Source organism: Eptatretus burgeri, chromosome 7 (assembly GCF_056783735.1).
Source record: "Eptatretus burgeri isolate ZD-2024b chromosome 7, Ebu_testis_v1, whole genome shotgun sequence".
Classification (NCBI taxonomy): domain Eukaryota; kingdom Metazoa; phylum Chordata; class Myxini; order Myxiniformes; family Myxinidae; genus Eptatretus; species Eptatretus burgeri.
The window spans coordinates 52,879,091-52,893,794 of record NC_140967.1 but is presented as its reverse complement, the minus strand read 5'-3'; the positions used below and the strand labels follow the sequence as shown (position 1 = coordinate 52,893,794).

General features: G+C 42.6%; 1 protein-coding gene and 1 long non-coding RNA gene across 5 annotated transcripts in view; one reads left to right on the top strand and one right to left on the bottom strand.

Moving 5' to 3' along the window:
- Positions 1–3,280, top strand: part of LOC147023263 (uncharacterized) — a 33,551-nt gene extending 30,271 nt beyond the window's left edge. Inside the window, exon 2 of the long non-coding RNA XR_015060114.1 lies at positions 1,409–3,280. This is a non-coding gene — a long non-coding RNA (uncharacterized LOC147023263). The remainder of the gene's footprint in view (positions 1–1,408) is intronic.
- Positions 1–14,704, bottom strand: part of RAB3GAP2 (RAB3 GTPase activating non-catalytic protein subunit 2) — a 232,069-nt gene that overhangs the window by 174,136 nt on the left and 43,229 nt on the right. For all 4 annotated transcript variants that reach the window (XR_015060109.1, XR_015060110.1, XM_085888493.1 and 1 more), the window contains exons 3-5: positions 9,134–9,305; positions 8,617–8,698; positions 3,678–3,725 (exon numbers count right to left, since the gene is read on the bottom strand). Coding sequence is in view for 2 of the 4 variants with exons in the window: in XM_085888493.1 (XP_085744619.1) it covers positions 3,678–3,725; positions 8,617–8,698; positions 9,134–9,305 (302 nt within the window). In the remaining 2 variants the exon portion in view is untranslated. The remainder of the gene's footprint in view (positions 1–3,677; positions 3,726–8,616; positions 8,699–9,133; positions 9,306–14,704) is intronic.

The following is a 14,704-nucleotide window of genomic DNA, read 5'->3' as shown; positions in this document are numbered from 1 at the left end:
AACATACAGATGTCCCAAAAGTCAGTTATGTCATTAAGTATGTGTGTAGTCAGATCCCCTTCCTTTTGTCTGGTGGGAGAATCAAAGGTATGCATTGCGATTTATTTTAGTTTGGTTATTACATCTAACAAGCCATCTAACAACCATCCCATCTGCATGACCCCTCGGCCCATCACGATCCACCACCAACCAGCTGCCTTCTCGCACCATAACGTGCCAAGGCAAGATCTCACGGTTCCGGTTTCTCGGCTCCCACAAACGTAACTCTTTCACGACGACCTTTGCAACATTGATACTGTTGCTCGACAAGTACGAACCCGCGTGGAAGAGTGGGTGGGGTTTCCCGGCAGGGGCCGAAATCCCGCCCAGGAATGGCGAGTCCATGGGAGCCTGCCCAATCAGGGCAGGGAGTGAGGTCTGTTCGAGCGAGCCCCGCCCCGTTGAGGGAGGTCCATAAATTCCCGAGCACTTTCTGAGGCAGTGGTTTTTTGGGGGGTTGCTACGAAGGGGTTGTTACGAAGGGGTTGTTACGAAGGTTGTTCGGAGGTTTTCGACGGGGTTGTTGTTGAGCGTGCAGTTCTTTTGAAGCGGAGGGTTGAGCAGAAGGTCGTGAAGGCAGCAAACGTGTCTTTGCTGGCCCTCTACAAGGAAAGGAAAGAGCGACCCTGACCCCTCTCCGTGGACCCCGCTATTCACCACCCGAGCTCCGCCACAAACGAGTCCCACACGTGCGACTGGGGACCAAACCAACGACCTTTGTCAGGTGCCGCATCGCGGAACACCCCCTTCCTCCGACGGTCAGGTACCCAGCTGGACTCTGACCCCCAGCTCGTCTCTCTGCTTGGCTGTGAGGGTCCAATAAAGAATTCTAGGTTTATTTTCATTTGTGTGTGTGTCTGCGTGTAGGCCCGTCTTATAAGTAGAAACTGTTTAAGTGTTTGTTTTTGATCATTGTAAATATTACTTGCATATCCGCGTTAAGTCTTCCCTGTGTCTTTTTATTGTAAATAAACAATTGTAGAAATGTCCCCAGTTAGTTTCTGTCCCTTCTTGCATTAGTCCAGCATGGTTCGGATCTGAGTTTTAGCCGGGTTTGTATACCCGATAATCCGTTCATCCCAGCCGGCACGGCTTTGGCAGTTTCCGCTCGGCTGCACCCGAACCGGAGTTGGTAGTTGGAACTGTACCGCAGTTGGTAGAGTAACCCGGTTCGAGCAAGACGTGCCAAGACCGCGTGGCTACTTCGGTACATTGGATCTGGACCAGTGGTTGTTAACCTGGGTTCAACCGAACCCCAGGGGTTCGGTGAGCCAGTTTCAGGGGTTTGGTGAAAGCCCTCTGAAACACATTGCAACTTTGCTATAATTTGCTTTCAGTCTAACTTAATTTTATTTCTTCTTTTTTTCAGGATCAGGATGTCAAGAAAGAAAAGGAAATGGTCAGAGGATTACGTGGAACTCAGCATCCTCAATGCATGCTTTGCTGTGTGAAGTTGAGAAATTCCAGCCTTGTACCAGCGAAATTACAGGAACACTTCATAAAATTGCATGGCAAGGGACAGTACAGGGATGCAATGCAAGATGAATTCAAATTCCAAAGAGCTCTATTCGACGCAAGGGCTACTTTGCCCGCTCACAACTTCATTCCAATTGACAAACCGATCCTCAGCATCTCGTATGAAGTTGCGTATCTAATTGCAAACAGGCAAACCACACACCGTTGGCGAAACACTCATCAAACCGGCCGCATTGAAGATGGCCAACATCATGCTTGGAAAAGCTGCTGAAGAAAAGTTGTCTCTTGTTCCCCTCTCAAATGACACCATCAGCAGCAGAATCGATGACATGAGCGAAGATATCCTCACCCAGGTAGTTGCAAATTTAGTAGCGAGTCCAACGAAATTCAGCCTTCAACTCGACTAGACCACCAACGTTTCCAATTTGAGCCAGCTCATCGTATTTGTGCGTTATGTCAAGGGAGACGAGATCACGGAAGAGTTTCTGTTCTGCAAGCCTCTCACAACGACGACTAAAGCAGCTGATGTGAAGAAACTTGTGGATGACTTCTTCAGAAGCAACGGTCTTTCGTGGAACATGGTGTCTGCAGTTTGCTCGGACGGGGCTCCAGCCATGCTGGGGCGCAACTCCGGTTTTGGAGCGCTGGTGAAGGCCGATGCACCACACGTCATCATCACGCACTGTGTCCTGCACAGATACGCGCTGGCATCAAAAACTCTGCCTCCAGAACTGGCCGATGTTCTGAAAATCGTCGTTGAAACTGTGAATTATGTGTGAAGCAGTGCTCTGAATCATCGCATCTTCAAAGAGCTGTGCAATGAAATTGGCTCTGAATTTGAAGTCCTTCTATACCACTCTAACGTTCGGTGGTTATCACGAGGGAAGGTAGAGGCGTGTTTTTGCCTTGTGTGTAGAATTAGCCCTGTTTCTGCGAGAGCACCAGCATCGCCATGCAACTCATTTTGAAGAAACAAAGTTCATCCTAGCCTTGGTTACATGGCTGACATCTTTGACGCACTCAACCATCTCAATTGCCAGATGGAGGGCGGTGGAGTGAATACCATCGAAACTGAAGAAAAGCTGAGCGCTTTTCGAAAGAAGTTACTGTTGTGGAGGCGGTGAACAGAGAAGGACAACTTCGCGAACTTTCCGCTACTGGACGAGTGGTGAGCGGAATTGAAGACGATTCTGAAGTTGAAGTTGGAGGCAATGCGATACCAAGGGAACTGAAGCAAGCGATTGCCACGCACTTGGATGAGCTGGGAAAGTCATTCGATGGATATTTTCCTGACCAAGCACAACACCCAGCATGGGTGAGACGGCCATTTCCTTCGGCGTTGCAACGGCAGATGTCAATGATCAATACCTCGACGACCTCATCGAACTTCAGCAGAGCCAGACTCAACAACAACTCTTCGGCACAACAACGCTCTTAACGTTTTGGTGTCGCCAAATGGAAAGGTATCCTCTCATCGCTAAAATTGCCCTCGAGATCCTCACACCGTTCGTTACAACGTATCTCTGTGAGCATGCATTTTCGAAACTGCTGGACATCAAAACAAAGAAAAGGAGCAGACTTGCATGCGAAAGTGATATGAGGGTGGCCCTTGCCAAAACAAAGCCACGCATTTCCCAGATCGCCTCAAACAAACAAAACAAAAATCGCATTAAGATCCAATTCTTCTTATTATCCAAATATACTTTTGAATTTTGATTTTTATGTTAATTAAAATTGAATTTATTCTTCTTATTATACAAATATACTCCTGAATTTTGATGCAATTTTTTTTTTCATTTTTGTATTAATTAAAATTGAAAATTTTGGTCAAATTTGAGGGGTTCGGCGAGTATACGGAAGTTTTTGTTAGGGTTCGGCGCCTCTGAAAAGGTTAAGAACCACTGATCTAGACAAAATAACCCTACGCCACGCGGTCTACGGTCGGTTAAACGACCCGCCGGCTTGCGGAGTTATCCGAGCGACGGCCTACAATTCCGGGGAGTTTGGTGGAGACGACGTAGTGTTCCCCTCCTCGTGGTCATTCTCGCCACCGACCCCCGGCCCACAACAATACATTTTAGTTCATTATAATATCTGATTTAATCTCCTTATGGTGAAAACAAAATGGGAATTATAATTTTCCAAGAGTGTGCAACACATACCGTTTCTGACTTGCAAGAGGGATGCACAGTGCACTGGACACATATTCCCTGAAAAAGACAACCATGGTAAATCTCTATTATAAAACCAAGCTTGCAAACTAAAAACTCGGCTCGCCGTCACACGATCCCTATGAAATTGCTGTGGCACTTAGCGGACATGCCGACAATGTTTGGGAAGTCTTGGCGTTCCATAGTACCACTTGCATTTTGCACAATGCGTACTTTTGTCATTCCCCGTGTACGGTCTGTCGTCTACTACCAGCTATGTTGTCCTGCTATCCCGTGCATGTGCACGGGTATCGCTAGTTTTAATTTATTATTATAAAAGAGAGTTCAGGGCTAAAAAATGTGAAAGAGCTTATAGTTCAGGGTTTGTGAAAGAGCAACATGAGAGTGGGTGGGATATCAAAACATTGAAAAAGAAATAAGGGGGGGAGGAGAAGAGAGATTGAGGGGGGAGACAGAGGGAAAATAAAAGACAGGGAGTGGGGGGGGGGGCGAGAAGTCAGACAGATAGAGTAAGAAAGCCAGAGAGACAGAGAATGACATCTCACAATAGACGTTAATGGAGGTGGCAAATTTTTAAACAGAGGCAGTGAGAAAATGGTGAATGAAAATTGTATGATTATCAAAACCGGCATCTTCCACAAGCCGCGAACATGACCTTCTTCCTGGTCATGGTCTGTACGTACCGTATTGTAGCTTCAGGGCATATACATAGTTTTGCGGGATGTGTTACCATGTGCACTTTAAACATACGGGACTGTATTGTAGCTTCATGGCATAAACATAGTTCCACGGGATGTCTCACCAGTGTAGCATGTCATTCCCCACGACGCCATATCCTACGAGTTGTTTACAGAATGAAAACACTAACAGCATCTATTGATGTATCCATTAATTACAAGGTCGCCACTTATGGACATTACACAATGGAAGCATTCAACATACCTTAGTGTAAATCCCCATCTTGCTACAAATAGCACCACCTGAGCTGTTACATTATAAAAACATTCAACATAATCTGCCTGCAGATAGGTAAGATGTCATGTCCTGTGAGTTAAAGAATGGAAACATTCATCATATCTATTAATGAAATTAGCAGCAAGCTACATACGGACTAATTATACAATGACATCGCTCACTACATCTATTATCAGCTGCCGAATACAGCATCACCCGTAAAAATTCCCCACAAACAATGCGCAGACTACTCACCCTGACGTAACAATGACAAAACACTCGCGGATTTTTCTCCGACATGCGTGGATTTTACCTCGACATTCGCAGATTTTCATCTATTTCCACAGCATTTTCCTGCATTTTCGTGAGATTTTCCCCGACATTGGCGGATTTTTTGTGGGTCGGGAAATCCCAGGAACCTATCCTCCTATTTACCATTAAAACAATGACCCCACGTTTGTGGGGTTTTCCGGGAACGTATTCCCCACGAATGTCGGGGTCCTGATGTATTTAGAAAACTGAAATGAAAAGAAGGTAGAAAGAATATCTCAACATGGGCTGTCTATCAGGAATCGCTCCAAGGCACTCCTCAATTTCCCAGCTTGGCACAAGATGGAGCTGGTGAGGTGTCTAGCTCTCGGCCAGATCGGGCTCGTACAAGAAACACAAAAGTTTACAAATGGAAGGCCATAATATGACACAACATCTTGGTCACCCTCAGATATCGTAAGTCTTTCTGGACAAAGCTAGTGCTTCCCAGACCAAATTTTTTTGTTTTTAAAGCACAAGGAAACAAGCCACTTCCAAATTTCATCAACTATTACAGTAGTTGGTGGGAAACAAAGTACTTCATGCCATAAGGATAAAGGTTCACAGGCTGTCAATTACCTGTCCTATACCTCAATAAAAGAGTCAGCAAAGTAAGCCTTTACATTTCTGGAAACATGGTTAATTTTGTTCAAATAAGCCTTCCCAGTTAAGCATCACAAAGCTACTGGGGTGAAGTAACACTCCCAATAATTTAATCCCATCTCTCTTCCAAATAATATTCCCAGGTAAAGGAGGGAGATGGGTGGGGGAGTGGGACCATAAGTGGAAGGTTTGAGCCACAGTGCTTTAATCATATTCCAATATATTTTAGCAGATGAGGCTATTTTGCAAAGAGTTCCTTGTAATGCATCAACATTATATGGTTGGTCGATACAAGCACAAATGTCATCAGCATAGACTGTGCTATTTATTAGGTTTGGGGGTGGGGGGGGGGGTAGCAAGCAAGCCCATAAGCTCAATGCTCACTTTTTGATGCAGTTTGTAGCTCTAATTTTTTTTATTTTAAAATTCTAAAAATACAAAACGGTTACAGTACTCAGAGTGCATTGATGTCACTTGCCAGGAGCCAATCACAGTGAACTTAGCCTTGCACATGCAATCAGCAGCATCTCATGACTTGTTGCCAAGCCTCATGAAGCACAGCTCATGCTTGCTCTGCTTGGGCATTTATCGGTGTGAAAAATGAATGTTTTTTTGTTCAAATCAAATTTTTATTGACTGCACTACATAGGTCCTTGGCGATTAAGTGGTTCCTCAATCATAAACTGACGTCTGCAAACAGAGACAGAGACAGAGACAGACAGACAAACAAAGTGAACAACTTGCTTAACCCTGCTTTTTGATTGGTGTGCGCAGGAAAATAAAAAACAAAATCAACAAGAAAAAAGAGCAATCAGAGATTGAAAACTCTCACCAGGACTTCTTTTGAGTGGTGTATTTTTATAGGTTTTAGGAAGTGTTGGCGTAGTGGTTAGGGTAGCGGCTTGGGATCCAAAAGGTCCTGAGTTCAAGCCCTGTTGGCTGCTTGAATTAATACACACCAGGAGGTTGACTCAGCCTGTCATCCTTCCAAGGTCAGCGAAGTGAGTACCAGTGTACTGGGCCCGGTGTATGCCCCGGTTAGAATAGGTGTACCATATCCCTGTGTCGTAAGAGGCGACCAGGGTTGCGTCAGGAAGGGCATCCGGTGTAAAACCTGTGCCAAATCATTATGCGGATCATAAGGGATGATCCGCTGTGGCGACCCCTAACGGGAGCAGCCGAAAGAAGATTTTTATAGGTTTTAGGGAAAATCCAATATGGCTACCAAACCATGTGACCAATGCCATCACATGTGTGAACCTTTTGTTCATCACGGACAGGTGGTAATACATGTAAAGTGTTGCTTCGATCTGTTCAGCCACTTCAAAGCAGATTTTTTTTTTAAACAATATGGTTGCCGAATCACGTGACCGATGATGTCATGAAATTTTTTTTGTGGACCATTTTATCCAGTGATGACCCTCAAAATTATTTCTACTGATGAGATGAGGCGTTCTACAAATGCAATTATGATGTTATAACGAGGGCACCGACGATGTCATAAAAAGATTTTTAAAAACCACACTCATTCCCCATGATGAGTACTTGCTATGTGCCAAGTTTCAATTTTTTCCTTGGTGCAGTTTCAGAGATACAGAGGTCTAAAGTTTTTCCGTTTTTCCAATATGGTTGCCACACCACGTGACCAATGACGTCATACTTATCATTACAACATTCTACATGTCGTTGCACCAATGGTGAAAATTTCATCTCAATCCAACAAGCGGTTGTGGAGAAAAACATGAAAGTTCAGTGCGGACAAACAAACAAATGGTCCCAAATGCAATACCCTCTCCTTCAGCGAGGGTAACAAATCGACTTTCAGAAAGATACACATTAGGGTAGCCCAAAAATAAAGTTGGAAATGTCTTTCTCCACAAGGCTGCCCCATTACATTTCAGAACTTAAGTCTGTATGCAATAAATTGGATAATATTTAAAGGTCGCTACCATTTGGACGTTTTTTAAAATATTTTTTGCATTCAAAACAAAAAAGAAAAATTTCAATGCTTTCCTTCAAAATCTGAGGAGTTGACAGCACTATAATGAACAAATTAATTAGAACTCCCCAGCTTCATTGTGGGCAATACGATAGCACGGAATCCTTGTTTATCAATAATTTAAAAAAAACACCGCCACACCAATTATTTCTTGATCTACAGAGCCACCTTCATCTGGCTCTTGAACAGGAAGGTCTTCAGCGAGTAGATGGCCTTGGCTGGGTTTGCGGAAGCACGGCTCTCCATCGGAGGATCCCCCAAGGAAAATGTGGCAGAGCTGAAGCAACTCTCCATAGTCCTCTTATGGAGTCTGGCTCTTGACCGGTTCACATAGAATGATGCCATCTCCTGTCGCAGGCCATCTGGCATGCCAATGAACAGCTAGTCACCGGCGAGCCGGAAGTTGGCCTTGTTGATGCAGGGCCACCAGCTCTCCCAGAAGTGTTTGAAGAGCCCCATCTCAAGCCCATCGGTTGCTCCCAGGTCGATTGAGAACATGCCTGACAACATCACTTCAAACACGTGATGGCAGCATGCAATTCGGACAAGCTCCTTGTCCATGACCTTCCCAAGGAGGGTGCAAGTGCCCATCCTCAGCTCGGCGTTGGGGGTCGTCATGTCGAAGACCAGTCCCTGGACCATGGGCTTGAGCTTCCAGTTCTCCAGCAAACAGAACCGAGTGCCACTCCTCCACAACGCGGATACAATAGCTTATAATGAACCTGGAACACATACGACGACGATCGAAAATGGAGACTGACATTGGTGGCGCTGTTTCTGGCAGAAGCAATATTCCAGTCCAAAATAGGGAAAAATGACGTGAACCGAAAAAGTCATAAAATGCAGCGACCTCCAAAACATGTTCTGATCTGTTCAATTTTTTTGCATGCCTGGTTGTCAGGTGGAACGGGGCAGCCTTGTTGAATGGCATATTTTAAACATTTATTTTTTTTACCCTATAGGCTTGGACCACCTTAATGTAAATGCATCAGATAATACAACATATCTGGAAAGTAATAAATAAGTAAAAACCGGTACTCATGAGAATTTCAATGAATCACTCACCTTTCCTCCAAATTTAAAAATCCACTCCAAACGATGGTGTATTTTAACTCTTCCTTTCCCTTTTCATTTGGCTTCCATTTTGCTGTGTGCAAGAATTTGATGGTTAGATGCTGGCAATAACAAAAAACAGTAAAAGCAATGCACATACTGCATATGGATAAAGATTTGTTGCACAGTCAAGTTTGCATGAGTATTACAAATCCAATTTCAAAGTGAAATAACACCATGAAAACAATTTTTTTTTTTTTTACAAATTTACTGATGAATGCTGGATTCAAGCGTTCCTTTATTTTAATAGCCCATTATATAGCCTAATATGGCATTTCATGCCGAAACATCCTGAGCACAATGGTCATGCAATTTGATTAAAGCAAGATATTTCTTGCAGTAGACTAATCGGTGCAAAAAGTTGACACAAATCAACATTTTGCAGTCAGATATTCTATTACTATTTCTTTGCTTAAACTTTCTCTCTTGTTTTGCCTAAATGAGGAGGAAACATAAATGTGAAACTCACGCTGCAGAAACACTGCTCGCTCTTCATAAGCGATCACCAAAAGGTTGTTGGTGGGTGAGAGGGACAAAACACAATCCTGAAGCCAGAATTCACTTTGAGCTTTGATTATGTTGCCGCCATCGATGAAATTCTCATCCTCCCGCACGCAAACCATGGCAGCCTGTGAGAATGGCTGGAAAGGAAAGCATGTGGAAAATGGTTTAGTCAATACACATAAATAAGCCACATTTTCTCAATCTACGACTACGACTGCAATAACGATTCCTTTAACGTCCCCAATTGTAGTCTCACCTTCTTGTAGGGTTGGCTGGGGGAACGTTTTTGGCTAAATTATTTCACAAAATGCCTGGTTAGGCCTAATGTCCAAGGTGACAGCAACTTGGAATTTTGCCAGGGTGCCGGCGATAACTTTCGACACTTCGCTAAAGACAATGTGGAATTCTTAAATAACGTCACCAATGACCAGTGCTAGTAGATGGGTACTTTTACTTAACATCCACTGCTAGACAGCACACACATTGATGGTGTGCCTTGCATGCAAAACACCAGGGTGACAGTATATAATTGTTGGATTAAGATTTGAAATCAGCCTAACCAGCTTAAAGGCCAGTGTGCAATACCTCTAATCTATCCTGCCAGCCCACCCCCATTATATAAATCAGATTAACCTCAGGCTCAGAAAATGCACACAATACATTTATATTTTGCCAAATAACTTTAAATAAGAGTTATATTTAACTATTTTCAGGACAATAAGAAAACCTCTAAAAAGGTAAGTCACTTCTATCTTAGTGCAGGTTGGGTACCCCACGAGGATCGGGTTATTTAGACTGGAGTAAACAATCGAGTCGATTGATGTTCAAAGCTGGACAATAAAAATTAGCCTGGGAGTGCACCACATCAATGATGGGTCAAATGGCCTCATTTCCTTGTTTGAGGTTAGTTTCTTGATTTTCAGATGTATGTACACACATACATTGAAGAATTGCCTCATGGGGTGGGGGAGGAGTTGTGCCCATGACCTGACCCTGGGTACCTCTAACATGTATGCAAAATTTGGTGGAGATTGGCTATTATTTTCAGATATGTACACACACAAACATATGGAGAATTGCCTTGTAAGGGAGAGGGGGGCGGGGAGGGGGAGATTTTTAGATTTCGTAAGTATATTGATGACTTCCGTCCTCTGTTTGTGCATTTGAGTGTGTGTGTGTGTTTGTTTGTGTATGTGTTTGTTTGTAGGCATGATAACTCGACAATGGAATAAGCTACCAATGTCAAATTACACCACGTGATTCAGGAGGGTGATAGCTAGCGCTGATTAGATTTTGGTCAAAATTGGTCAAAGGTCAAGGTCACAGTGAGGTCAAACATCCAAAACATGATAACTCGAGAACGGAAGAAACTACCAATGCCAAATTTCACCACGTGATTCAGGAGGGTGATGGCTAGCGCTGATTAGATTTTGGTCAAAATCGGTCAAAGGTCAAGGTCACAGTGAGGTCAAACATTCAATTTTTGATGGTTTGATACAGAATCATCGTAGAAACTTCTGGTTTGCGTCGCTACCTTCTCAAGAGACATCTTTTATTAGACAAGGTCAGAGGTAACCCCTTTTTAAGGACCACATCTTAGAAATTCCAGGGGTAAATTGAGGTGACTCACCTAGAAATTAACAAAGATAGTAAGTTTACAAAAAATCTATTTTAATAATGAACATACAGAACACAGCAGGAGCTTATTCAGTCGACAAGGAACAACGCGCCACACAGCCAATTGGCAAATTCACTTCACAGTTACTGTAGAATCAGCCAGGAGCAGTCACAAGTTTCCAGATGGCAGCACTCTCAATGTTAATGTGTTGTTATGTTAAAATGTTATTGTAGGTACTGCCACCTGCAAAGTTGCAGCAGCTCCTGACTGCTTCTACACTACAGAATAGTGCATTTTGTAAGCTACATGTCATTGTAATATCCAATTAAGACAGAGCAGGCAAGGATTTAGCCTTCTCCTCAATTTATCTTTCTAGAACTTTGAGCCCCCCCCCCCCCCCGTTTTTGCTTGGCAGAGTGCCTGACAGCATTTGATTTTACCAGAAGACTGTGGCTTGTTTTGCCATCTTTTGCCTCAGCCTCGTCGGCATATTTTTCTGACAATGTGGTCAGACCTTCTATGTCAGTTTCCAACACCTTTCTCTTTTTCAAACCATCCACTTCATCTTCAACCATTTTTCGTTTTCTTTGGATGGCTTCTTGCCCTTTCTTTTTTTCTCTTCTTCAATATATTGATGGTATTTATGTCGAGAACTGGAGGCTGAGGATAGCAGTTCCTTTGTGATTTCAACTTTGAGCATTCCACCTACCAGTACAAAATAATCAATAATCTGCCTCAGTGCCACAAGCATGCCTTCACCCAGGTTGTCCTTCTCTATCTGTCTGTTGAGGGAAAAACCCCTCTCAACAGACGCCTGACCATGGGAAACTAGCAACACTTTACGAACTACCCCCCACAACTTCTCAAACTTCTTGTTTTTACCCACACATTCATAGAGTAACACATCTACCCTGTCATCTTCAACCTTGAAGTCCTTGAACCAAGACTTCAGTTCACACCCTAGTACATCCTGCAGTAATTCTTTGTAACTCGCAACCAACATATCTACATTATCACCATCAACTCTGTTCAGAGTCACCAAATTTTTCAACAGGCATTTGAATTTGGACTTTGAGTGTTCTTGATCAGTCACCATCAACCTGGGATCCAGAGAAGCCATATTTATGGCTAAACTATACTTAACAGGAGACCTTTTAAAGATTTTGTTGACACATTTCACCACAAATAGCCAACATTCTTCTTTGAACTGAAACACCTGGCGTTCACTGATGGCCTTGGTTCTCAGGAGGGACTTCAGTTCACTTTCAGCCTTGAAACCAACTTCAATCTTTTTGTTTTCTACCCTTTCCTTTTCAAGATCCAGCTTTAACAAGTCATATGCAGTAGAAGCATTTTGTAATGCAACTGGCTTAAACACCTCTCTAACAAATTTCTGACAAGTCTCTCAATATCATGAACATAAAAAGGGACCCATTGGCTTGTCTGTTTGGTACAAGGCTAAAAATGGTTCAACTGCACTGTCTACTGACCTGAAAAAAAGATAGTTTAGCGACAGATAGCTTATCATTCATTGCACCATGCAGAGTTTTGTAAGAGTTGCTGGTTGGTTTCGGCTTCTTCTTGTTTTCACATGCCTCAACAAATCACTTCAGGTGAGGCCACAATAGAATAACTCTGCTGCAGACAGGACCATTCTCAACCCACCTGTGCTTACCAAATTTCAAAGGGAAGTCTTTACACCCAGTTACATCAGTAAAATCATCGTGCCTGGCAGAGGTATCTTTATGATCGTCCATGAACGACGATCGTCCATGACGGCTCTCGCTATTGGCTCCGTCAAGGCACGTGACGAAATATCGGAAGTTGTTCTTGTTTTTTTTTGTTTTTTTCTTCCTCTTCTTCTTAAGGTGAAGACAAAACCTTGAGGACGCGGCTCTTGTCCTTGTTTAGAATACTAGTGCGAGGAAAATGAAACACCCTTCACCAAATAACAGGAAAATCTGATTTTTATTGACTTTTGAACATTTTCCTGAAATTTAAGGAGATTTAAGTACTTAAATTGTACAACTCAGAAATGTTTGACTTTTATGGGTTTTAAGGACCCGTACGAACAGTGTTAACTTAAACACCCCTTTTGAAGACAGCAATTAATAGATTTAATTATCCGATATCAATGCTCATTCTTGGTCGCCTTAATTCACCATTTTCTTTGGCCTGCTCAAGAATGTCTCAACTTGGAACAGGCAAGAACAGTTTCTTAATGCTAAAGTTCTTCTTTTTTTTTTCTTCACTTTCCTCATTCATATCATTGAAAGCCTGATCATCATACGTACAAATCGCCTGATATATTGCAGTGCTTATAAACAAACATGGATGCCAGCATTCGTGGCTTTACTTCATTTCCGCAGATGCCATAACCTCGAGAATCTCTTAAACCGAGCCGAATTACAAACTTGAAACTTCTTTATTGACTTCAGCAGTAATACCTAATGCTAAAAAAAATTCATTCTAAAAAGTTCCGAGTGTTGAGTTGACTAATTCGGTCATTGACTGACATTCTGGGTGTCTCCGGGAGGTGTTTAATATGATGGATCGATGATCACTAATTGCTTGTCAAGCCTGCCCTTCCTTATCAACCATTTTGTTGGAGAGCTTGCTTGAATGATTAAGCCACTCAGCTCAGGTGAGCGCTCAAGCTTTAATGGTGATACGACAGCTCAGTTCTCCGTGGGGACATCTCCGAAGTTGGAAAGGCAAAACAAATTGGATGATTACAATGAGTAAAAAATGTTATTTGTTACAAAGCAATGAATCACCACCTCACAGGAGGAAAGCTGAGAGGTATGCATGCTCAATCGAAGCTCTCAAGCCTGGGTTGGAATCCCAACCCAGCTATAAACTGTCATCCCGGTGTTTCACAGGCAGGGTGATTCCCCCCAACGCCTGTTTAGGGGACTGTTAAGGACTGACGGTTTCATTTTGAACTTGAGGGGGAGCACTCGGTAGAGTGCAAAACCTCCGCCGCCAATACTGCTAGGTCACTCAAGTGAACCTGATATCCCATTCATTCAATTTGATGTCAACAGTGCTCACAGAGTTATAGTTTCCAACTTTCCCTTTTACTTTTAACTTTTACGTACTCAATTCATGTCATAACTATATTCCTTGAGACAGAAATTGATTTTACGTGGGTATATCCACCTGAAGTTCCAAAATCAGCCGCAATTATAATTTTGGCATGTTTTTTTTGTTGGAAATCACTTATAACATGTAGAAATGCAAAAAAAAACTACGAAATTTTGTTGAAAAAATAATTTGCAAATTTTTTTTTTTCTCTAACAATTTTTTTTTGGAGGGGGGGTTGGAAATCACTTAAAACATGTAGAAATGCAAAAAAAAAAAAATTAAAATATTCTTTCAAATTGGCCGCCGTAGCGGCCATATTGGATTTTGGACCAAGTCCAAAATCTAATGGCATGATCCTTGGAGCAGACCTCACCCCCCCACCAAGTTTCATCGAAATCCGTCGAGGAGTTTTTCCGTAATACTGTTCACAAACAAACAAACAAACAAACAGAAAGGGGTGAAAACAGTAACCTCCATCCATCTTCTATGGCGGAGGTTCACTCGAGGGGGAGCACACGGGAGAGTGAAAAACCTCTGCCGCCAATACTGCTGGGTCACTCAAGTGAACCTTATATCTTATTCATTAAATATGATGTCAACAGTGCTGACAGTTATAGTTCTTTTCTCCAACATTGTTTTTTTTTTGGGGGGGGGGGGGGGTTGGAAATCACTTAAAACATGTAAATATGCAAAAATGCAAAAATGCAAAAATAAAAAAAAATCCAATTTTTGTTGAAAAAAAAGTTGCAAAAATTATTTTTTCTCTAACATTTTTTTTTGGGGGGGGTTGGAAATCACTTAAAACATGTAGAAATGCAAAAATATATATAT